Source organism: Dasypus novemcinctus, chromosome 25, assembly GCF_030445035.2.
Source record: "Dasypus novemcinctus isolate mDasNov1 chromosome 25, mDasNov1.1.hap2, whole genome shotgun sequence".
Classification (NCBI taxonomy): Eukaryota; Metazoa; Chordata; class Mammalia; order Cingulata; family Dasypodidae; genus Dasypus; species Dasypus novemcinctus.
This window is the reverse complement of record NC_080697.1, coordinates 35360100-35385920: the sequence shown is the minus strand read 5'-3', so window position 1 is coordinate 35385920 and position 25821 is coordinate 35360100. Positions and strand designations below refer to the sequence as shown.

The 25821-nt window shown below is 35.0% G+C and overlaps 1 protein-coding gene across 37 annotated transcripts in view; it reads right to left on the bottom strand.

The window, feature by feature from the left end:
• KIDINS220 (kinase D interacting substrate 220) overlaps positions 1 to 25821 on the bottom strand; it is a 122975-nt gene that overhangs the window by 36250 nt on the left and 60904 nt on the right. For all 37 annotated transcript variants that reach the window (XM_058287923.2, XM_058287920.2, XM_058287917.2 and 34 more), the window contains exons 20-22: positions 25664 to 25752; positions 23578 to 23722; positions 17228 to 17390 (exon numbers count right to left, since the gene is read on the bottom strand). In XM_058287923.2, the coding sequence (XP_058143906.1) occupies positions 17228 to 17390; positions 23578 to 23722; positions 25664 to 25752 (397 nt within the window). The remainder of the gene's footprint in view (positions 1 to 17227; positions 17391 to 23577; positions 23723 to 25663; positions 25753 to 25821) is intronic.

Below are 25821 nucleotides of genomic sequence, written 5' to 3'. Positions count from 1 at the left end.
ACAATCAAAGGGTATCACGCCCAGAGGAACAGACAAGTTTACAAACATAATATCTCTTTTTGGAGTTCATAAATAATATCAAACTGTCACAAGAACAATTCTGTAAAACTCAGTGTCATCAAAAAACTAGTAACTGCGGCATGTTAAAACAGCCATCATCATGCTATCAAGTAATTTGACTTATCCTTACAGGGCTCCTTTTTTTCCCCCCCAACAATTATGAAAGGAATACCAAAACACATACCAAAGATGTAGAAGTATTTTGAGGCAGTGTAAAACCATGGGGAAAATGTGCACTTAGCTCTTGCTAGGGTATGTATTCATGATTCATGGCCTACAACTGCTGAACTGCACTTGAAATCAATTACTCACAGCCCTATGATGACAAAAAATTATACTTCGTAAATTGAAGATCACAGTCAAAATTTTTGAAACCCTGAATATCTATATCATTTCCTGTATAGGTTTTATTTGAATATTATCAGCCTTAAGAATCTTACAAAAGGACTACTTTTGCATTTAAAGTGGAAATTGTTAGAGAAATTGTTAATCACTGTGTTTGAAAAGGAAATAATTCTAAATATAAGTAGTTAAAGCAGTTTCTAAAGTGATTTTTTTTTTTGCATTTCTTGAAAGAAAAATTGTTTCTGAAGTAGAAAAAAAATTCAAAACTAAATTAGATTTCATTCAAGATAAGCATTTTAATTAGGAGGTTGCAAGACACCTGTGTGATGCCTTATGACTTTGGGAATACATATGGCATTTTAATCAAACAAATAAAAGTTCTTTGATGATAACTCCTTGAGTTACCTTCCATATTATGTTGGAAAGAACATTACACTAGACACTTACCGTACTACAGCTAAAGTAATAAAAATGATAAAATACTAAAAGCTAAAACTGTCCACATGCAGAAGGCTGTGCTGAGTACAGAGCAGCACACAACGGATCAAAGGCCTCATTAGAGGAGAAAAGAAAGAGGCATCTGCGCGCGGTGGTGAGAGCGGTCTCAAGACAATAATGTAAACAATGTCAGGTGTTCTTACAAATACTTTTCAAAGCCTACACAAATAATTTTGCACCTCATACGCATCCTATTCAGTATCTAAACTAGCAAACAACAAAGCACATACGCTCTGCACAATGAATATATAATCATGCCAAACCTTTAAGTTTGTTTCTAGTTTTGAAAAAGACATTTGCAAGAGTTTAATGTATTTGAACTAAAATGGTCTAATTTGGATTAAATAATGCAAACCATAAAAGTACTGGTCCAAGCTGCCACAAAAATCATTGACAGAGCTAAACAATGTTATTCTTTTACTTACTAGAAGAGTTCACTCTACATATATACCTAAGGGTGTGTATTTCCAAGATGATCTATTTGACCAAAAAATTAGGATCCAAGGTTACTTTATACTAATGGAGGAAACATGTGGGCATGTCACTTAAAGTATAAAAAATTTTCAATATGCAAGCTCAGGAGAGTATCATTATATACACAATTTATATATCTGAAGCTAGGCTTCAGCAAAGAATTTGTCTTTGGTAGCAGAGAGACTGCTGTACCCACATATACCTCATGTGACACATCTCCCTCATTTCCAAGCTAGGGTCACTGTGGCAGTTTGAGATTATTTATGAATTCCAAAAAGGGAGATTATGTTTGTAAACTGGTCTGTTCCTCTGGGCATGATACTCTCTGACTGTATTAGATTCAGCTGAGATATCCTTGATTAAATTATATTAAGATTAGGGCTTTGATTCAACCACATCAGGAGGGTGTAAATCAGTTTAAGTCCCCGCCCCCTTGGTGGGCTATGTAAATGGACACTCACTCAAGAAGAAGAAGTCTACAGGGAAGAAAGAGAGTTCCATAGTCATGGCAGAAGAGAGAACTTTGATCCTGAGGCCTCAGAAAGAGAGATGAGCTATTTGCCTGACAGTTTATGGCTGAAGAGAACAGAGCAGCTGAGCTGAGGAAGCCTGGAGAAAAACCAAACCCTATGCCAGCCTACGTCTGAGATTAGAAGAAGGTGGGCCCATGGAGCCATAAGAAGAAGGAAGGAGAGATCAGGCCCACCATTTTACTTCAATATGTGGCAACTGACTTGGGTAAGAAAGTACCTCTTATGGGACCTTGAGTTGGACTCTTTAGGGCCTTGTAACTGTAGGCTTCTACCCCAAATAGATACCCTTTATAAAAACCAACAGATTTCTGGTACTTTGCATCACCTCTTTGACTGACTAATATAGTCACTTTTCTGGATTATAAATCAGCACTGCTGGCAGTATCTTTTCCATGTGTTTCATTTGTTCTTGCTTATTGTTTTGTGTGTGAATAACAAATATGGTCAGAAAGTGAAAAATAAACTAGGAATAGATATAATAGGAAGAAAAATTTTATGACCACAAAAATCCCACTTTTTTTAAATAAGAAAAAAACACTGAATTATTTTAATATGAAAGCATTCACATTAAAAAAGAAACAATGATTCCGTCTGCCAGTGTATTCAACTGACTAGGAAATTTAGTGTAACCAAAGTCTAAAAAATCTCCCTTTGAAGCTATTATACATTTATTATACATTTACATTTTTCCATGCTTTGCATTAAATGGAGTTTTGATAAAAGCAGTGATTTCTAGGAATATAATGCCTGTATAAAATGCAATTTGGCTATATATAGAATTGAAAGACAAAATGAATTTAAGAAGCTGATACTTGTTAACTGTATGTGCTTTGGGGAAAGTTATTTAACCTCTGTAGACTTGAATTTCCTTATTTCAAAGGAGCAGAAATAGATTTCTAAGATCCCATCTATGGCCCTATAGAGGCTTCCTGTTACCCCTGCATGCACGTAGATGCTATTTCCTCTCTGAGCAATGAAGAAAAGCACTGACCTAAGCAAAGATGCTCTTCCATGTCAGAGCTTCCTTTGTTTTTGACGTTAAAAAATAAGATACCTGAAACATAACTCCTATTGGCTTTAAGACAGCAATTTTAGTAACTACAGAGATGAGAAAGGACCAACAAACGAGGAAGGTAAAGAGTTATCTGCTTAAGTTCAACTACAATACTGTTAAGTCATTACTATCATTCTTGTGTATTATGTAAAATACTCTAAGGAAGGTACATTTGGTGGCTCTGTATAACTTATCTTATATGATCTTATCATCTAAAAGAAAAAAAATACATTTAAAAGTTATAAAGAATCGAGAGAGGGAAAAAAGTTAACTAACATTTGTTGAAAACCTACTATTGACCATTCCATGGGCCAGACGTTCTACCCAGATTATCTAATTTAAATCTCAAAATCTCTCATGAGGTATTATTTCAATTTTTAAAAAGAAGGTATAAAGATTTAAATAGGCACAGCAACTGTCTCAATATCATCTAAGATTAAAGTGGCAGAGCTGAAACCTAGGTCTGCCTGATGCAAATGCCTGTGTTCTACTCACCGCATCAGTTTCAAACTATATACCACATAGAGAGCTCAAAATGTTTAAATTAATTATTTAAATGACTTTGAACTCCTTAAAAATATAATAAAAAGAAATGCTGCTTTATTATGAGTTTTAACATACTGAAGAAGACCAACTTATAAACCTATGCTGCCAGGTCATCTGGTATTTTGTTTAGATCAGGTTTTTTGCAGACCTTGAAATGAAGCTTCTCTTCCATCTTTATGCACATATTTAAATACCTTCATCTTTTTTTTCCCCCAAAATCCAAGCCAGTATTTTTCTGTTCATGAAATTACGTGAGTACACTAGTACACCCCACAAGCCTGAATTCAAGTTCTGCTTGGCTCTTGCTCTGTGCACAGTGTAATAACAGTAGCAACAATAACTTACAACATATGACTTGATTTATCACGTTATAGACTGTTGTAGGACCTATTCAGAGAAGGAGCACTCAACAAATCATATTATTATAAGAAACCTGATTTCTTATAATCATATAATGTTTTTGGTGATTTCACCTATGAAACAAAATTCTGAATCTTCTTTCAAGTTTCTAGATCAGATTAATCAAAAACATCCTGCCATTGTTTAAAATTGGTAACATTTGCATCTAATTATGATTTAGGATTTTCTTGGTATTAAAATACCAAAAGTAAACTGAGAAACAAATAGATGTTTAAACCAATGTAAGATTGTAATAATCACCCACAATCTTTATTTAAATTTTAATATTCTTTGGAGCCAGTCATTTTTCTGTATTGAATTTGTTGGTAAATGTTATCATTTGAAGCAATTAATTTATATTAATGATGCTTTATATATTGGAATTCTGCATAGGATTTCATTTGCAAAAAGGTTTCCACCAAGAAGAAAAAGTCTGAAAAATATTATACTACAGTTGCATGATGCAAATGATTAGATATAGGAATTCAGATAAAAAACAATAATTTCAAGCTAGGGTTAGGAGAGAAGATTTCAGTAAAGAGAAGAGAGGCAAAATAACTTACAACTGACTCAATATGAAAATAGTATCTATCATTAAAAAAAAGCAAAGCCTGGTGGCGTACTCGGCCCAGGGGTTAGGGCATCCGTCTACCATATGTGAGGTCTGCGGTACAAACCCCAGGCCTCCTTGATCTGTGTGGAGCTGGCCCATGTGCAGTGCTGACGCACACAAGGAGTGCCGTGCCACACAGGAGTGCCCCCGCGTAGGGGAACCCCACACGCAAGGAGTGCACCCTGTAAGGAGAGCCACCCAGTGCAAAAGAAAGTGCAGCCTGCCCAGGAATGGTGCCTCACATATGGAGAGCTGACACAACAAGATGACACAACAAAAAAAGAAACACAGATTCACATGCCGCTGACAACAAGAGAAGCGGACAAAGAAGAAGATGCAGCAAACGGACACAGAGAACAGACAACTGGGGGAGAGAGGGGGAAGGGGAGAGAAATAAATAAATAAATTTAAAAAAAAAAAGCAAAGCCCATTATTTTGCCTCAAGTTTATACTATATTTTTAAAATATCCTAATGAAAGTAAATGATATCACATTTTCAGGGAAGCAGATCTGGCCCAACAGATAGGGCATCCACCTACCACATGGGAGGTCCAAGGTTCAAACCCAGGGCCTCCTGACCCGTGTAATGAGCTGGCCCATGCACAGTGATGATGTGCACAAGGAATGCCATGCCACGTGGGGGTGTCCCCCACATAGGGAGCCCCACATGCAAGGAGTGTGCCCCATAAGGAGAGGCATCCAGCGTGAAAAAGTGCAGTCTGCCCAAGAATGGCACCGTACACATGGAGAGCTGATGCAGCAAGATGACACAACAAAACAAGACAGATTCCAGGTGCCACTGACAAGAATACAAGCAGACAGAAGAACACACAGTGAATGGACACAGAAAGCAGAAAACACTTGGGGGGGGGGGGGAGGAGGTGGGGAAGGGGAGAGAAATAATTTTTAAAAAATTAAAAATTTTTTTCACAGTTATTTTAGCCAACACTAATAATTTTATGAGGTACTACCAAGCAGTAAGAGATGTAATCAATGTAAATATTACCTTTAAGTAATAAACTATCACATTAAACATACACTGGAAGCTAATGCTATTCAGCAAAACTCTGAATAACAGGCATAGTGATGGCTTTGAACTCAAAATAAGTCTATAAATATGCCTCAGATTAAAACAAAACCTTTATTATACAACTTACCTTAAAAGATTTAATGTTTAATAGTATAGAAATCAAGTTTACAATGTTAAGATTTTAGCATTTTAAAATCTAAATACAAATTTGTAAACAGATTTTTAAAAGCTTCTCTTTTTTCATACCTACCTTTTCTCCAAAAGCTAATTTAAAAGACTTTTAGAAGGAAAAGGTACTACTAAATTTAATAAAAACGATGTCACATAATCATTTAACTATTAATTGCCTATGTTCATGATGCTTAGTGCTCACAAATGTCCTGCTAGGGCACTTAAAAAAACAAGAATGGAAATTCAACCTTAAGAGGTTTAAAAGAGTCAATAAACTCAGTTTTTTATTTCTTTTTCTGCTATGAAAAGGTGGAAGCAAAATACAGATCTTATTTCTTGGACTGAAAGTGCTACTAATGTTTCTAGTGAAATACTACCATCTAGTGGACTTCTCGGATATTACTAAGGAAGGCCACTGGCAACATGGTTTTTAAAGTCTCCACAACACATTCTCTTAGCATTTTAAGGAACTAACATTTTTGTTGTACATACGTTATTTTCTATTTTGAAGTCTTAAAATACTTTGATTTGAAATTCCAAAACCACAAACCTTTATGGAAAAAAATATAAAAAAATGAGCTTCCTCATCTCTAAAGGCGTACTTAATGTGTTGAGCAAACTTAAATCCTTCAGTAATCAGATTTGTTAAAAAATGTAAGCACACATAATCCTCTTATTGTATTATGCAATAATCTGTGAACCTGTATAGGTAATACTTTTTGTTTTACATATTAAAAACATATATATATTATTTTAGAGAAATTGACTTTGCTATATATTTCCAAATAGCCTTAGTTAATATATTTGGATTTTTCATATTGAAGTTAGGAACGCACAACTTTTAAGCATTTAAAATTCTTTCTTCTTTCTACATTAGTATAAAACACCAAAAATGGCATCATGTGTTTAACACTGAGAAATACTTTAAACATAAATTTTACCCTATTAAAAGCAAAAGAAAAGCTATTGAAAAAGCTACCTACAAAAAATCACTGCCGTTTAGTGCAAACAAAAATGGTATAAAGGCTTAAACAAAAAGATGCACCAGATGTTTAAATGCTAAATATCAAAACTAATTTTTTGAAGCTTTCCATACCAAATTTTCTGCAGTTCTAGAGACAATGAGAACTGAATAACCATTAATTTGGGCTTTACATAAGTTGCTAAGAAGTTTGGATTTTTTAATTGAAAAGAAATTAATCCTCCAGAAAAATGTTTAACTGCTGTAACATTCTCAGTGATACATAATTATTCTAAATATACATAGGTCTACCATGGAAAATTTGAATAAAATATATCTGGAAATAAAACTAAAATCAGTTTAGTGATCTTTTTCCGTATATTTCCACTCTCACTGCCTGACTGTGGAGTTAAAAAGGGCTTCAAGAGTGGGCCTGGGAAAGCTCAATCCGTTATAGCTGTGTGGTCTTAGGTGAAACTTTTTTTTGCCTCCTAGGGTTATTATGAATATTAAATCAAATAATCTAGGTAAAGTACTTAATCCAATGCATGGTACATTTTGAGAGTTCAAGTAATATTATCGCTTAGTTTTATTAGCATGTGCCCAGCATGTAATAGATTCTGTAAGTATTTGTTTTACAAATGAACACAAAATATTTTAGCATAATAAAAATGAAGTCAATTAAGTCATACAGTCTTTTAAAACAATACTGACAACAGCTTGTAAGAGGAACCTAATTCAGAGAGATCTGTTTAAAAGTGTGCTGGCATGAAGCAACACCACCAAATCATGGCACTCATAAAAGGACATGTAAGACATCTTAGAAATGTAGTTTAACTTAAAGTTATAAGGAAATGCCTATGAAAACAATGCTTTGATTTCAGTGTCACCTGACAAAAGGCAGAAACTACTAAGTATTCACTGAGATGTAATCATTATTCAATCTATATGTCCTGTAAACTTATTATGTGCTTGACAGAGGGATATACTGATATAATAACAAAGAAACATTTTATCTATACTTAGAACCAAAGAATGAAGTGTCTGTACGGACAATATTTTTTTAAGATGCCTTCCTTAATCCAAAAGTCATTTGTCATATTTCTTTACTCTTTTATAAATGCCCACTACTGCTTACTCTATGCCAAGCACTTGGCTAGACACAAAGAATTTAACAATGTTTAAGGAAGCAATAGTCTACAGTTTATAGGCTAGTTCAGGAAACAAATACAAGGAAAGCGCAATTATAGAAGGATGACTATGGTAAGTGCTATAGAATAGCATACCAGTATATAATGAACACATCTAATGAGATCTTGGGGAGTGGGATAAGCCTGGTTACAAAAGGTTACCTGAGTTAGTGGCATTTAAGATGAGACCAAAAGAATAGGTAGAAGAGAAGGGAGGATGGCCCAGAGAAATGCATGTAGAAAGGTAAGAAGAGGGAAAATGTATGAGATGGTGCCAGAGAACTCCAGTACTCCAGTATGATCCTGGTTTCTGTATATACAGAATTCTGGCCAATTATTTCCCTTTATTCCTTAAACCCTAATTCAATATGCAAAGACCATTCTTTTCCATTTTATACTACCCCTAAATCGAAATCATTCTAATTACTCTAATTACTCTAGATATAAACTATAACTCATTAGTTACTTTCCCACCTGAGATATCTTCCTACACCCATCAGTCCTCAATGCAATGAAAATCATCTTTCATTCACTCACAGCCAGGGGATTAAATATCAGGAGGGGCAGAGTGTGCAGTCAGCAAGTTCAAAGGAGAGAAGGCAATTTTTAAAATGATCCAAAAAGTAAACTACAAATTCATAGTTGTAAAAGAAAATATAGAATTACCATAAGAAACTATTAACACAGGAGAAATACATAAAGAAGTTAGTCCAATAGTTCTTACCTATGTTTAGAATAACACATTAATTTTCTTTCAATACACAATACAAGACCATAGATAAGATTATTTATTTCTTAGCTCACTCTTATTCATGGAGTGCCATTATGTGCCATTCTCTTATCACTCATTTCATCTTTACTGTGGGATAATTCCTTACTTTCTGCACAACTTTCTGTTTACCCAGGTTGATTGCTATCCCTTTCCCAGCAGAAGATTCTCAAAACTTGCTCAACAGGCTTCCCCAACTCAGGCCACTACTGATGCACTACTACTGATGCAATCAAACAATAGGCACTTAGAGCATCAGATTAATGGGCACCGTTTTTTCAAAACCCTCCAACGGGTTTCCATTTTACTTAGAGTAAAAGCTAAAGTCCCCACAATAGTCTTCAGAAAGCTGGACATGAACTGCACCCCCAAAAATCTCAAATCCTACCCACTTTCCCTCAGTGAATTCCCTTTAGCCACACCAGCTCCCTTGTGTGTTGCTATTCCTCAAACATTCCAGGCACTCTTTGGCCTTAGGATCTTTGCCCAAACCGTTCCCTCTGCCTGGAAACTTTTTCCCTAGATATCTGCTTGGCTAATTCTCTAACCTCTTTCAAGTTCTGGCTCAACTCTCACCTTCTCAATGAGACTACCTGGCCCACCTTATTTACTGCAGAAACTTTACTACTCCTGATCTGTGTTTTACTTTTCAATATTTACACAGCCTTGTCACTTTCTAACATACTGTATAATTACTTATTATATATATTGTTTATATGTTACTCTGCTAGAATGTAAGCTTCTCCAGGCAGGGATCTTTGTCTCATTTGTGTGTGTAACAGAACAGTGCCTTCTCCATAATAGGCGCTCAACAACTATTTTCTGAAAAAGTGAATGAATTTTAAGCTTTCCTCTAATTTCTCTCACACCTTTCTGTTTACTACTAGCAAAATATATAGACACACTCAAAAATAGTTAAATGTATTTAGTTTAACCATTTTATTCCCCAACAATGAAAGTAGGTATGATTTTCAAATTATTTATAAATAAATATATAAAATTCTGCCCTTCACTTTTGTTATCTTTAGGAATTGGAATTTTCCACTTAATTTCCAGAAAGGTAATGAATAGAAATAAACAATACAAAAAGGCAGGACAATACATTTAACTGTCAATATTACACCAGATTACAGACATCTTTGTTCATAGCTTGCAGGCTTACTCTTCACATTAAATTTGACAAATATACTAGTGTTATTTATTGTTATCCAAGTAAAATGTGATTCTGTTTTAGATTATATAATCTTTTTTTCCAGTACAAACCTGCTTAGTTCCCTCTCCTATATGGAGAATTATTTTGTGATTTTGCAAAGAATATGAGTCTATTTCTTAAAAAGGATAAAGACACTGATAAAAATATTGAGCCTCTGAATAAAGTATTTACATTATATACACATTAAAGGTAAGTGTGTTTGGGGAATAAAAATGGAAAAATAATTATACACAAAATAGTAATTTAATAAATTTTGAATGATACTACCAAAATAGCATATCAAGAAGACAGAATTTCATTAAGATTCTCAACTGTATTCAAAAAACACTAAAAGGGGGCAGGAGTAGCTCAGTGGTTGAATGGTTGATTCACATTTATGAGGTCCCAGATTCAATACCCGGTACCTCATAAAAAAAAACCAAAAACCAAAACAAAACAAAACACCAAAAGAGCAGGCATGACACAATGTTTGGAATAAACATACTATTTCTAGTATTTCAAAACCTAAATTAAGAGAAAAATCATTAATACATAGATGACATGACTTCTTCACAAATCAAAAATAACTATTGTCCAATTTTTCATGCTATTTAAAATCATAACTAAGTACACACACAAAAGCCTGTGCATAATCTGGGCAAAATGATGGAGGAGCTTAATAATCGACCAGAACATGAAGGAAAGAGGAAAGAGGTCAGGCAGAGCTAAGGGAGGCATGAGAGGACTACAAGTTATAAGATAAAGCTTATGAAAACTTTAGCTGAATATCAGGAATATTTATCATAAAATATGTTTTATCATGAAAAATGTCTTAAAGTACAGAAATACTGTTATTTGAATTATTTAAAAACTTTAAATTTAGGATAAAGGTTATAAATCAGATGTCTATAAAATCTAATCAAGCAAATAGCTCATTTCACTGAAGTATAAAATGGTACTATTCTGAAGCTCCCTCAAAACTAATCTAATTGTTTTAAAAAATCAAAAGAGTACCAAAATAAAGTATGTTTTATTTTTATCACTAAATTATTCTGACCATATCATCATGAGTAAAAGGCTGCTAGAGCCATGTCAAAATAGAAATTTAAAGCATTATCTTCCAAAAGATTATCTGAATTTATCTTTTAAAAACTTCTATCATTGCTTAAAAGGCTTACTGAAAAATATCAGAAATAGACTTTTATACTAAAATATTTCAATAGATATCTAAAAAGCTGTAATAAAAAGTAGAAAATTTTTATCTTCAATTTTTATTTTACTCCCTTTCTTCTTACGAAATGTGTTAACAAAAAAAATCCTGAAATGATCTAGACAAAAGCTTTTAGCTCAACACATAATTGCAACAAAATTACAATAATTGTACCAATTAAAATAATCTTGAATGAACAGTATGTCATCTTAATGTTCCAACGGTTTATGGAGAGATCTACTTAATTAGCTGAAATTGCTTTCCAGTGTTAGTATCAAATGTCATTTGTTAAAAGTTGAACAATTTAGAAAATAATTTAACAAAGCAATTTTACCAAACACCAAGAACCAACATTTTCTTTTTCAGCTGAATAAAGCAAGCAGATGTGTCATCAAATCTCTATAAAAATAAATGAGGCTTTTTATGGATAAAAAAATAAATTTTACTACTAGTGTTAAAAATACTATTTTCTGACTGTTTTTACTAAATCAGATTCCTTTAATAAAATAAATGAATATCAATTATATCCTACTGCCTTTTGTCGGCTGTAAATAAAACTTTTTATTATTCAAATGACAAGCAATAACATCAAAGAACTCAACTATGGTTAAGTAGAAGCACAGTTATCTAACTTATTCTAGCATAGTCCATTATCTATCATATTTTTCAATATGCTGGTCAAATTGTCTTCCTATGATTCCAAATCATCTTAATATATTTAATTATTTTATGTTTATGAATTCTCCAACACATCTTTTTCTCTTCCTTAGACTAGCTATAAAATAATCTCTGTAAATATTTGTAGGCACATAAGATATATCTATTTCTTGAAAAAAGAAAAGAAAGTAAAAAGGCATCTCAAAGTCACTCTGTATCCAACACACTCATGGATGACAGACCAGTCAAGTGCTGAAGTCTAAAATAAAGGGTTGATTTAATGGCAAAACAAAGTTTATATCATCTTATTACATTGCCAATATATCACATTCTGTATTTACTTACATAAAATATTCCCATACAAAAACCTACTCTTAAGTTATTTTTATTACACAATGCAAAATACTTCTTTCCCCTTCAAAAAAATGTTTCTTTGTCAAATATTCTCTTTCATAAGCAGGGTCTGGGAGGAGAGTTAATAATTATCACCATCTTTAAAATATATGTAATATTTTCTCTTTTATTTGAAAGATATATTTTAATTTTTAAGAAACATGCATTTTTTCAAAATTTCCTTGGACACTGGGAAGGTGTAAGACTCAAATGCTGACTAAAATTAGAGTGGAAAGGTAGAACAATTTTTTTTTTTATCAGCAAAGAATCATAGTTTTAACCTTAAAAGTTTTCTATTATCCAGAAAACGATGTTTTATAGCCTGACAGTAATAAAGCTTGTTTAATTGTTTAAGTCATTGCATTTTTACTTACAGCCAATGCATTTTTACTTTCCTCTAGTTATTTCAAACTGTACCCTCATTCAGATAAAAGTTCCTGTACACCCAAGTATTTGGAGGCAAAGGACCACGCTATATGTAATTTACTCGCAAATGGTTTAGAAAAAAAATTATGTGTGTATTTCTATAATTTATTGAAAGAAAGAAAGAGTGAGAATGCAGGATACAATGTAAGCATAAATAAGGCAAATAAGTTAAAATATGAACATTAAATGAACTTAAAGGGTATGTGGGTGTTCTTTGTATTTTATTTGTGCAGCTTTTTAAGTTTGAAAATATCTTAATAAAAAAATTAAGTAAAAAATATTATGTTCCTCAATGGCATAGCATATTTTCAGACCTACAATTTCACATTTGCCACTACCTCCATGGCCAACCCCCACAACACATAAAAGTACAAAGAGCAACTATATACGCCTTGACCCAAAGTAAAAAGTCACACTAAATGCATGTTAAATGAAAAAAATTAACTATAGTGGATAAATAAAACTCAAGGGAAGCAATTTTAGGCCTATAACACTCATCTTAGCTTCTTTAAGAAAAGAAGAGGTATGGTTTTAAGAAGAAATGTTATATTCAAATGATAATGTCTAAAATGAAATTAAATTACTTTTTACCCTTTTTTAAAAGGGTAAATGCCAGCAAAAAAATTAAACACAAGCCCCCAAAACTAATGCTTTCTAATTAAAAGTACTGCCCAATGATACAGTAAAAGGTCAATTTCATATGTACATGTTCATTTTCTATACAGTTTAACAATATGCAGATCAATTTTCTTCAAAGAAACTAGACATCGTGATTAAGGATTGTCTTAAATACCTATCTTTTCACCTGAATAACTCATTAAACCAAGAGTTACAGTTTCTAATCATTCTTGACCTCATTGATTACCTTATTTCCTATAGGATCTGAAGTGGCTAATTTGGTTTTCTGACATATAGAATTGAGTCCTTAAAATACTAACATTCTGATACTTAGAAACCAAGATGTAGGGTCTAGATGTGCTCAATATTCTGGAGTATCATTGCTTCTAGGCCCCTTCTGTGGACAAAGCTAGGAAAAATATCATTTAAGATGATCAATTCATATTCTTCCAAATCCAATCTAATACCATTATGTTCTTCCTCAATTTCTTCTATTCAATATTTGTACATCCCTTCTCCCATAATGAAAGCACCGGTTCCCCAAAATATTTATTCATTCTTTCTTTTACTGTATCCAATGATAAATTCAAAAGAGCTTTATCAGAATTATAACAATACCCACTACCAATAATAAACCTACTAAGCAAACCTCAGGATTCCTTTGCAGTTAATTTTGTCCTCAGAATGTATTCCACTAAGAATAAAGTGTCAGAGTACTGGGTTCAAAGTCACTTGAATTAATTTTCTCTGTGTGACAATGTTACAAATTTCACATGATTAGGATCACTTATTTATGTTTGTATTCAATGTTAGGTTGTACTTTTTTTCCCATCCTTTAAAATTTTACTTTTGAATAGGATTTAAAAGTTAAAACTATATTTTTAAAGAGGTACATTCATAGACATCTCATGCCTAATCTTATCTTATCTACCTATCCTTAAATACTCTATATTTTCATTAGTTTCTGGTTTACCCTTCTTATATTACTTTTTACAAAAAGAATACTTATCTCTATATTTATATATAGATGCTCTTATTTCTCCTTTTGTAAATAAATGATAGCATATTTTATACTGTTTTTACACTTTTTGTTTTTCATTTAATAATACTTTCATTCAGCTACAAAATATTCCACTATGGGAGATATACCACACTTTATTTAACTAGTGTTCCTATAAATATGCATTTAAATCATGCTATTACAAATAATTTTGCAATGAATAACCTTGTGCATATGTTGTTTTGTATTTGTGGAGGTATATATTCAGAATAAATTACTATAAATGGGAGTATGGAATAGCAAAGTAGCATATATGTAATTTGTTCACTATTATTTAATGATCCCCAGTCCCTAGCAGCAGGACCTCCAAACAGTAGATGCTTAATATATTTTTGAGATTGAACTGAAATATGAATTTTTTGAGGGATTTTTAAACCTTCTGTTTACTTTAATATCTCTCCTGCTTTTATCTCCAGGGGATACAGACTTTCTCTCACCCCTACCCATCCTATATTCACAGAAAAACATGTAGGGAACCTAGTTTCTGGGACTCCAGGAACAAGATATTGATCATAATGTTGGGACACTGTCTACTTCCACTCATTATATTCAATTAAAGGAAGTTGAAGAAACTGAGTCCTTCTCTGAGGCATGTTTTGCATACCAAATCAGATATTTGCATGGACTATTTATTGTTTTTGAAAAAATGAGAGAAGCAGAAGCGGCTCAAGCAGTTTAGCACCTGCTTGCCATGTTTGGAGCTCCCAGGCTGGGTCCCTGGTGCCTCCTAAAAACAAATAAACAAACAAATGAAAAAACCAACTCAGTGGAACCTTGGCTCAGTGGTTGAGCACCAGCTTCCCACATACGTGGTCCCACGCTCATTTCCCAGCTCCATTACCATTAAAAAGAAAGAGAGAGAGAAAGAAGACTAAAAAAGGTGACAACTAACAGTTTATTTTAAAAAGGGAAAGCTGATATTCTCATTAAGAAAGATAAATTGCAGAAAACAATACATTATAGTGTTGTCTGCTTAATAGGTAGTTACTAAAGCAAATAAATAATTTATATAAATACCATAAATCTTAAACATACTATCTTGTAGTATTCTAAATAGAAATGGAGAACATACAAATGACAATTAAATACTAAATTTCATTACAAAATGTCAATTTAAAAAATATTTATGACAGCTTTATAGCTTTAAAAAGTTTAAATAATACATACAAATAATAACGACAATAAATTGTTCAAGAATAAAAGAGGAGTACAAAAGGACTACCTTCTTGGGGAAGGGGACTTGGCCCAACGGATAGGGCGTCTGCCTACCACATGGGAGGTCCACGGTTCAAACCCCGGGCCTCCTTGACTTGTATGGAGCTGGCCCACGCACAGTGCTGATGTGTGCAAGGAGTGTCCAGCCACGCGGGGGTGTCCCCCGTGCAAGGAGTGCACCCTATAAGGAGAGCCACCCAGTGTGAAACAAAGCGCAGCCTGTCCAAGAATGGCACCGCACACACGGAGAACTGACGCAGCAAGATGACCCAACAAAAAGAGACACAGATTCCCGGCGCCGCTGATAAGGGTAGAAGCAGTCACAGAAAAACACACAGTGAATGGACACAGAAAGCAGACAACTTGGCAGGGGGAAGGAGAGAGAAATAAATAAAAATAATAATAAATTTTTTTTAAAAAATGACTACCTTCTATGTTAAATGGTGATCTGTATATACATACATACATGTGAAAACTAAATACTATTATATTAGTATGAATTATAATCAAGCAGTTAAAACTTTTCAAAAATTAGGTTTTAACTGCTTAATAATGACTGTGTTCATCTAGCAACCCTTGATAATTACATAGCACCTACAGTATGAGATAAAATTTGTGAAATAAAACAATATTTTATTACACAGCAGAGGGACAAACCAATCATGTATCTCATATTACAATGCAGATTCCTAAAATATCAAAGAATGGATGCAATTCACTGCCACTTTGCCATAGGCCTAAGGTAATTATGTATCACTGCACCTACTGGAACACCTACTTGACAGAGCACACATGCTTTAAAGAACTGATTTCATAGCATAAATTAAACACTGCAGAACCCAGAAGAGGCCAAATCTATAATCTAATACTATAGCAATCCTCTACAATTCCAGAAAACATTAATAAAACATGTCTGTGAAAAATGGGCATTGGAAGATAAAGAAAAACATATGCTGACAATACCTTAAGGGAAGAAAAATTATTTGAAGTCTTAAAAGTTTTAATATATGAACTTCATACTAAATATTTTACTAGATTTAATATTTCATTTGTTTTTTAAAATAGTTGTTTCAATTATATCCAATTTTATAAAATAGTGTAAGTTCCCTTTTATTATCTTTTTTCTAAGAGACAGCCTAGATCAGCAATTGAAACCTTCAAGGATATCTGGTAAACAATAAGGGTTATAACTTTGTGAATCTGACAAACTGGCCAGGTTTAAAAATTTACCTACCTAATTTTTCATTGAGTTGTAACTGCATGTCTTTCAAGAAAAAATTTAATCATTTTCTTTACCAGAAGTAGAAATTTTAAAAGTATGTCAAATGAATTACTAAAGAAGAACAATAATTTCTTTACTGTTTAATGCAAATAAAAACTGTTTTCTAGCCAGTGTTCACAATTTCTAAGGTTTTCCAGATAGACAGCTGTAAAAATACCTCCATTAATTATCTGGAAAACAAAGCCTCCTTAATATCCTACAAAGAGAGTTAAAATAAAAATAAAATGGAAATAAATAATGTTTTAGTGCTTGTATTTCACACATATAAATACATAAAGCCAATAACTATTAATTAAACATTTTAAATATATAGATTATACACTGAAAAAGGAAGATTACATCCCATAAGACTGTAAATTTGCATGATGTGATATACAATTCCAAAATTATAATGGAAATTAGTGAGAATGACTAAATCTAGATGTGTATATTCGATACATACATACATTTTGTTTCAGATGCATTAGATGTATTTGAAAAGTAAACTCAACAGAAAGATACAGTTAAATATAAACAGCTCAAAAAAAGTACCTTTCATAGATGGTTTTTAATGTCATTTGATCTGGAACACCTTCAGTCTCTTCCAAATATAATATGAGCCATGAAGTTCGGTAAGGCCACTGTTCAGTAAGGTTGATCCAGCTAGCCAGCCTATCCCAGTTAAAATTAATCTGATTGGCTCTCAGTAATCGACCTTTAAGGAAGACAAAAACATTAAAAAATTTATACATGTTTAATACTATATTAAGAAAAACTTTTAGTATATTCACAAATAATTTAACTTTAAATCTTTAGATTTTGCCATTTATACTATAAATTCAAACCCAATATTTATATGGCTTCTATAATCCAAAACAATTGTACTGTAAAGCTTCTAGAGCTTAAACACAATTCCGTTTAATTCTAAAGTAATATTTTTGTCTGTGATTTGCCATTGGTGTTGCACACCAATCTGACTACATGCAGGCAAAAATCTTTCCAATTTTACAGTCAGACACTGCCTAGATGCTGTATGCAATCATACAATAGAACATCAATTCACCCATGAGGGCTCTCCATCCTCTAAAGAAATGTCTGCTAAGATCCTATTGATGGGCCTTAAACAGATGCACATATGCTGGTCCATTCTTTGGCTTTTAGGTACCAAGAGCTGCCTTTGTAAGGAACCTACCAAGTGAGTTATATTCCTGAAATTTGTTATTTATATATGCTTTAAACCCCTGCCCATTATGGAGTTTTTTGAGGACTTTAACTCTGTTCTACCACTGTGCACATTTACATGTAAACACTGTTAATCTTCAAACTTTAAGAAAGGATGCTTTGTCTCTCTGCATCACCAGTTTCCCTTGAATAGGCTGGAATTCTCAACAGCTGATATCACTGCTTTTTTTTTTTAACTCCCCTCCTTGTGGCTTGCTTGCTGTCTCCTATCTGTGTCCATTCGCTGCACGTTCTTCTGTGTCTGTGTGTCTCCCTTTGTTGCATCATCTTGCTGCACCAGCTCTCTGCCAGTGCGGGCTGTCAGCTCTTTGCCGACGTGGGCCAGCTTGCCTTCACAAGGAGACCCTGGGATGCAAACCCAGGGCTTCCCATATGGTAGATGGGAGCCCAATCGATGAGCCACAGCTGCTTTCCTATCACTGCTTTTTAATTATAAAATTGTAATTTCACATCAGCATTATCAGTTTAGTATATATCTAAAGATATCTGTTTCTGTTCAAACATGAAATATCCCTTTCCCTACTACTAAAAGATTTTATATATAATCCACCCCGCAACTGATTCTTTTTACATTCCCATACCTTCATTTCCTCAGAAAATTTGCTTATACAGGCAAACTTCATAATCATTACTGGATCCTCTTTTCACTGGAAAATAGAATCTGGTATTCTAAATTGGTGACAGGATCTTTAACTGCCATTCTAGTAAGCCACGGTCAGAAATATGAGAATTATGAAATCCTAACGTGGTATCACAATTAATGACACATTAATGCTGGGTATAAAATGCTTCACAAAATAGATATGGTTTCAACCTTTATAAAGCTTAAATTTTAGTGAAGAAGAAAAACCAAGCAAAAGAGTACACAATGAATTAATTACAAATTGTAATGAGAGGAAATGTAGCTAATTTAACATAGGGTAGAGTTAGAACTAAAAGTTCAAAAGAAAATAGGAAACTAGAAGTAGAAGCAAGGAATTAAAATATTCTTGCAAAAGTGACAATGGATTTCTTCTAGAACTTTTAAGCATGAAAAAAAATTGCTAAAAAACTCTTAGAACTAAATTGGAAACAGTTTATTTGGAAGGTGTGGTAGTCTGGAGCTATGTACTCCAGAAAAATTTAATCTATTAGAATTATGAACTTATTGAGCTTACTTCAGTTAAGGTGTGGTCCAACAACAATCAAAGGGTCTTAATCCTATTACTGGAGTCCTTTATATGCAGAATGAAATTCAGACAGAGAGAAAGCCACAGAGGGAGCAGCCAGAAGCTGAAATTCTTTGGAACCCAAAAGATAAGGGAGAGGCGGGGAGAAGCCACCATGTACACTGCCATGTGACAGATGAGCCAAAGACCAAGGATTGTGGGCCGTCAGTCCCAGAATACATCTTCAGGAAGAAAGCACTGCCTTGATGAGGACGTGATTTGGATTTCTCCTGGCCTCAAAACTGTGAATCAATAAATTCCCACCATTTCAGCCAACCCATTGCATGATATTTGCTTGAGTAACCAAGGAAACTAAAACAGAAGATTACAGCAATCAATATATATATATACACTAATTTTCATCTCATAAGAATGGCCTTGATCCCCAAAATAAGAACTTTGGGGAATACAGGTGTGGCAGTTTGAGATTATTTTTGTGAACCCCGCCCCCGAAAAAAGATGATGTTTGTAAACTGGCCTCTTTCTCTGGATGTAGTTCCCTTTGACTGTACTAAATTCAAAAGTTTTAAGTGTACTTCATATAATCAATTTAGGGCCTTTGATTTGAACATGTCAGTAGGGTATCTCAGGGTTGAGTCCCTGCCCCCTTGGTGGGCCTATATAAATGGACACTCACTCAAGAAGACACACACGGAGGAAGAGAGAGCTCCACAGATGCGAGACAAGAGAACTTTGTAATGTCTTGGAAGAGGAAAGAACTTTGTCAGCTTTGATCCTGGAGTCACAGGAGAAGAGATGAGCATTTGCCTGATAGTTAGCAGCTGAAGAGAACAGAGCAGCTGAGCAGCTGAGAAGCCATGAGAGACAAACCCTATGCCAGTTTGAGTTTGGGAAGAAGTTGGAAGCCCACACTGCCTGAAGAGGAAGAAAGAGAGACCTGGTAGAGATCAACAATCATCTTACTTCAATACATGACAACTGACTTTGGTAAGAGAGCAACCTTGAGTTGGACTCTTTAGGGCCTTGTAATTGTAAGCTTTACCCCAAATAAATATCCTCTTTAAAAGCCAACAGATTTCTGGTACTTTGCATCAGCACTCCTTTTGGTAGACTAATACAGAATCTGGTACAGTCTGATGCAATTACCAAAAATGCTTGAATGGTTTTATAAATGGTAAGGGATATTTTTTCTTGGAATTGTGAGATGCTTGATAGAAAAGGTCTAGATTGCTTTGAAGAGACTGTTGGTAGGAATAAAGACACTAAAGAGACTTTTGATGGGGCCTTAGAAGGAAATGATGAAACTATTATTGGAACCCAGAGGAAAGATAATCCATGTTTTAAAGTTGCAGACAACTTAGAAAAACTAACTCCTGGTGTTGTATGGAAGGCAGAATTTGAAAATTACAAGCTTGGACATTTAGCCAAGGAGATTTTCAAACTAAGTGTGGAAAACGCAGCCTGGCTTCTCTTTGCAGCTTATAGCAAAATATTAGAGGAAAGAGATAAGGTGAGAACTGAATTGTTGGGCACAAAGAAACCAGAAACTGATTTCAGAAATTCCACACCTCTGGAAATCAAGCCCCCATATAACAATGTCCCATTTGAGGAATTAATTAAACTTGGAACTTGTAAGTCAGGATTGAAAATGCAGTTATCCAAGAAGAACTTGTGAAAAGTTATATTGTCTGATGACTTGGATCCCTGCTTCCTGCAGGCTAACCCAACGAACTCTTTGTGAGATCTGTATAAACAAAACCATGGTCAGCCTAAACTAAAAGAAACAGAGAGGGGAGAGATGGAAGGGAAAACATCTTTAAGAGGAAAACCATGGAAGCTGAGGTCTGGAATTAAGACATCTCCTTGGGCCACGAAAGGAACCCCATCCATGTGTATGGACAGGGTAGATGTTCCAGCCTACTGTTCAGGGAGTTTTGCCATCCCAGGCTACATAGAGCGTGGCGCACGTTCCCTATGAATTGGGAGAGTGAGGTCACCACCTGACTGCTTTGAGAGGGGTGTGCCTGTTCCCTGCAGATTGGGGACAGTGAGGTTGACACCCCAGTACTCTAAGAGAGATGGGCCTATCCCCACAGATTAGGGAAGGCCAGGTCACCACCTCACTGTTCTGAGGAGATTAGGCCTGTATGCTAGAGATTAGGGATTATGTTGCTGCCACCTCACTGTACTAATGGAGTTGAGGCTCTCCCCCAGAGACTAGATAAAGTGTGACCATCACCCAAACGTTCCTGGAGGGTGAGGTCTGAGCTTGGTCACCACGCAGATGCTTGATGAGGATGGAAGCAAGAAAATGGCCATTAGGCAAGCCTATGGAAAGGGTGGGCCCCTGTGTGGCCCCAAGGAAAAGAAACCATCATTTTAAGAATGACTCTCAGAATTTGAAATCTAATGGAGTATGACTCACAGGTTTTCAGACTGTTGGGGACCAGTGACTCATGTTTCCCTCCCAAAATCTCCTTATGGTAATTGTAGCAGTTTGATATTATTTATAAATTCCAAAAATAGATATTGGATTATGTTTGTGAACTGGTCTTTTCCTCTGGGCATATTATACTGTATTAGATTCAAAGGTTTCACTTTTACTTGATTAAATTATGATTAAGGCCATATCAGTAGGATGTATGTGTAGAAAACTACATGGCAGAGCAGAGGAATTAGTTAAGTTTTGAGCTGGAGCCTGGAAAGTAAATACAGAGAAGCAGAATCATTAGACATGGCAGAGGCCCTGGGAAGAGGGATGAGTCATTCGCCTGATAGTCTACAGCTGACCTTGTGGCAAGAACAGAGCTGCTGAGCCCAGAGAGGAAGGAGCCCTGGGAGAGAGACTAGACTTATCTTAGCCTACAGATGATAATGGAAGAAGCTGGGACCACAGACCCAAGAGAGGAAGAGGGAGCCTGAACCCTTGCAGACATCAGCAGCCATCTTGCTCCAAGACGTAGCAACAGACTTTGGTGAGGGAAGTAACTTACGCTTTATGGCCTGGTAACTGTAAGCTTCTATCCCAAATAAATATCCTTTATAAAAGTCAACAGATTTCTGGTACTTTGCAACAGCACCCCTTTGGCTGACAAATTTATAGTAATGCAAATATTTATCCCATGTCCGTCCCTTTGTATACCGGAAGCAGATAAATTGTTCTGTAAGTTTCACAGATCTACAACCAGAGAGGCCTTTGCCCCAAGACAAACTATTTCTAAAACTGTGATGTGATCTTTGAACTTAACATTGCTACTCAAAAGGATTTAACATTTTTTTTTAAAGAATGTAATGTCTTTTTGGAATTCAGAGGGTGGAATGGGGCAGTTTGAAATTGTTTTTGTGAATCAAAAAGAGAGAGAGATTATGTTTGTAAACTGGCCTGTCCCTCTGTGTGTGATACCCTTTGACTGTATTAAATTCAAAGGCTTTAAGTTTACTTAATAGAATGAACTTAGGGCTTTTGATTAGACGATGTCAGTAGGACATGATTTTATTGCCAAATATTTGTATCTAAAATATCATTTGAAAACTAAAATAGAATAGCAGCATATAAAATGAACTGCAACATTTTAAACTGCAAGTTAATTATACACAGTTATACAAAGAGAAAAAATGAGCCTGTGTGCTTCAAATTATAACTAGGCCTACAGCTGCAGGGTGCCTAAGAGTTACCTCCTGAGAGCCTCCCTGTTGCTCAAATGTGGCCGCTCTCTAAGTCAAACCCAGCATGTAAATGCATTACCTTCCCCCAATGTGGGACATGACTCCTGGGGATGAGCATCCCTGGCACCGAGGGATTACTACCAAGCACCAGCTGATGATGCCACTAGAAAAAGACCTTGAATAAAAGGGGGAAATGGTAAAGACAAATGAGTTTATACGGTGGCTAAGAGACTTCAAAATGAGTCGAGAGGTCATCAGAGGGGTTGCACTTATGCACATCTCAGCAGGATCTCAGAGACAGCCAAAGTAGATACAACCCCAGGTAGTGGTGCTCCTGAGGGCTATGGATACACAGGTCCTACAGCCATGACAGATGGCTCTGGAGTTCAGTGCCTTGCCAGTGGGCCCTATTTTGGAATTTGTTCCCCTGAGTGTGATGGAGTCAGACTCAGATGTAACCTCCCCTCACATGACTCTTTTGTCACTTTTACTCAACCTGTGGTTGGCACTAGGTTGGTTTGTGTATGCTCAGGAGACTTAAATCTCTGGACTGTCCATGTGCAAGCTGGACCCTGAGCCTCAGCAGAGTTGCAATACCTACTCTCTGGTTCGTTGGACTTACCCAAATAATACATTTTTAAATTCATTAAGTTTTAAAATAATAATGTACAACTGATCACTGATTTTTGGTGTCATTAGAAACAATACAAATAAAAGTGATATTTAGCAATGCAAACATACAAATACATGTTTCTGAAATAATGTCAAAGTTGCTTTTCTAATGTCAAAGTTTATCTGCCATAAGACAAGAAGAAACAAAGTTACCTGTCACAGAAACAATATTAAGTAATCTTCTCATGGTCTGAGGACTTATGTCACTGAACCAGTCTTCAGTAACCAACAGTTTTGTAAGATCAAAGGACATCTGTCGAGTAATTGTCCGTTGCATCTGTCTTCTTCGGTAAGTATCCTGAAACAGTGTATTATAAATGAGAATGAACTCGTATTTCATACCTGAGAACCTAACGCTTTTTGAGAAGTTAATATAAGTTTACTACAACAAAGAAGAATCCAAATTTTTAGTCAACGAGAAAGATTATAAAGTAACAGAAAGTATTATTCCCTAGGGCAGAATATTTAATAATTATAAAGTAATATTAGCAGCTACATCAAAAGCTATGGTTTTGATTCAGATGTATTTTGATTTATAGTTGTACAATCAGAGAAAGATCAATGCCTTTAAAATTATAAGTAAACAGAATTGTGTATTTCAAACTCTTATGGGAGTTCAGTATTTACAGGAATCCTGAAATAATAAAGCAAATAATCCCTTGTCTCATTTTAAGGATGCGGTATTTTAATTTTCAAATCACCTGAAAGCGTGTGACAAAAATCATAGCTACTCTAACTACCACCAAATTTCCATAAAAACTAAAGATACTTCCCTGGGTTCAGGTTGGGTGGAGGTTCTATCTAATAAAAGGAAGATGATATAATAAAGGTATTCTCATCTCAAGTCATGATACAAGTGAGTGGTGGATTCCACCATAGGAGTCCAAGCATCCAGGCACTCAAGGATAGAAATCTGAAATGCTAAACCATACTTTATTAATTTAGTGCTATCAATTACCTAGTATTTTGTCCCTCATTATATTAATTTTGCATCCATACTTGTTTAGGGTAGAGGCATGAAATAAAAATGTCAAACTGTCACTTAAGACTTTTTTTTTAAAGAGTTATTTATTTATCCTTGCCCCGCCACCCCCCTGCCCCTTGCCACCTGCAATTGCTGCCTGCTCTCTCTGTCCACTTGCTGTGCATTCTTTCTGTGTCTGCTCATCTTCTCTTCTCATCTACTCTTTAGGAGGCACCAGGACCCCCGACATGGGAGAGAGGCATTCAATTCCTTGATCACTGTCTTTCCTCTGTGTCTCTTTTCTGTTGCATCAGCTCATGGCGCAGGCCAGCTCACTGTGGCATGAGCCAGCTCTCCGTGGCATGGGCCAGCTCTGTGCAGCGCGGGCCAGCTCACCTTCACCATGAGGCCCCAGGAATCAAAACCGGGACCCCCCCCCCATATGGTAGTTGGGAGCCCAATCACTTGAGCCACATCCACTTCCCACTTAATACATTAAAAACGTTTTATTTCCAAATTTAATGGTAGCAAACTAGAAAAAAAACAAAGCCAATGCTAATCCACCTTAATTGCTTTCAAGTGGTACTATCATCATAACTTAACTCCAAGTGGACATCATCCAATTTTTATAATACTTCCTTGTTCTAATCCAAAAAAGGAGGGTTCCCACAGTTAGGATAGATAGGGACAACTAAAGTGCTTGAGAAGGTCACAGTATCACTATGAAGGTAAAGAAATAAGAGTACACACCTCACAAACATTAGGGAAGGAGAAAGGGCAACCAGAAAAGAAAAGAAGGAGTTTTCCTCACACTACAAATTTCTTTATCCCCTACAGCTATGGCTGCAATGGGAATAATCTGAACCTGACTAGTAATGAACACAGAGATTCTCAACCCTGGAGGAAATGACTTGGGTGCTTTAGAACCTTACTACTAGAGATCTTGATTCAGTTCGTCTAAGGTAGCACTTGGACATAGTTTGTATGTGTGTAGGGGGTGGGAGATACATTTTAAGGCTCTCAAGGTGATTCTAACATGAAGTTAGAGTTGAGAACTGGTTTGCAGAGGATAGGAACTCACATACAACCTACAGTTATAGCTCTAGGTTTAGACATTCCCTAAAAAACAACCTGAAATTGAAAGGAAATTAGTAATAAAATTTATTTGAAGAACTTAGTACAATATTGATAAAAGGTTATTTAAATGGCATCACTTTAATTTTTATTTTCTTAACAGCAATACAAACATTTGTCTCACAACAAATGGCATCTTACCCGTCTATTGAGAGCTGTCTTGCTACCAAGTTTTGTCATCTCCCCAAGGCTGTTTTGTGAAACTCTTCTGTCACCATCTTCTTGTATACCTTAAAGAATTTATGAAAAGAACACCAATTACCACTAAAATTCCACATATTATATTTAGAATAGTCAAA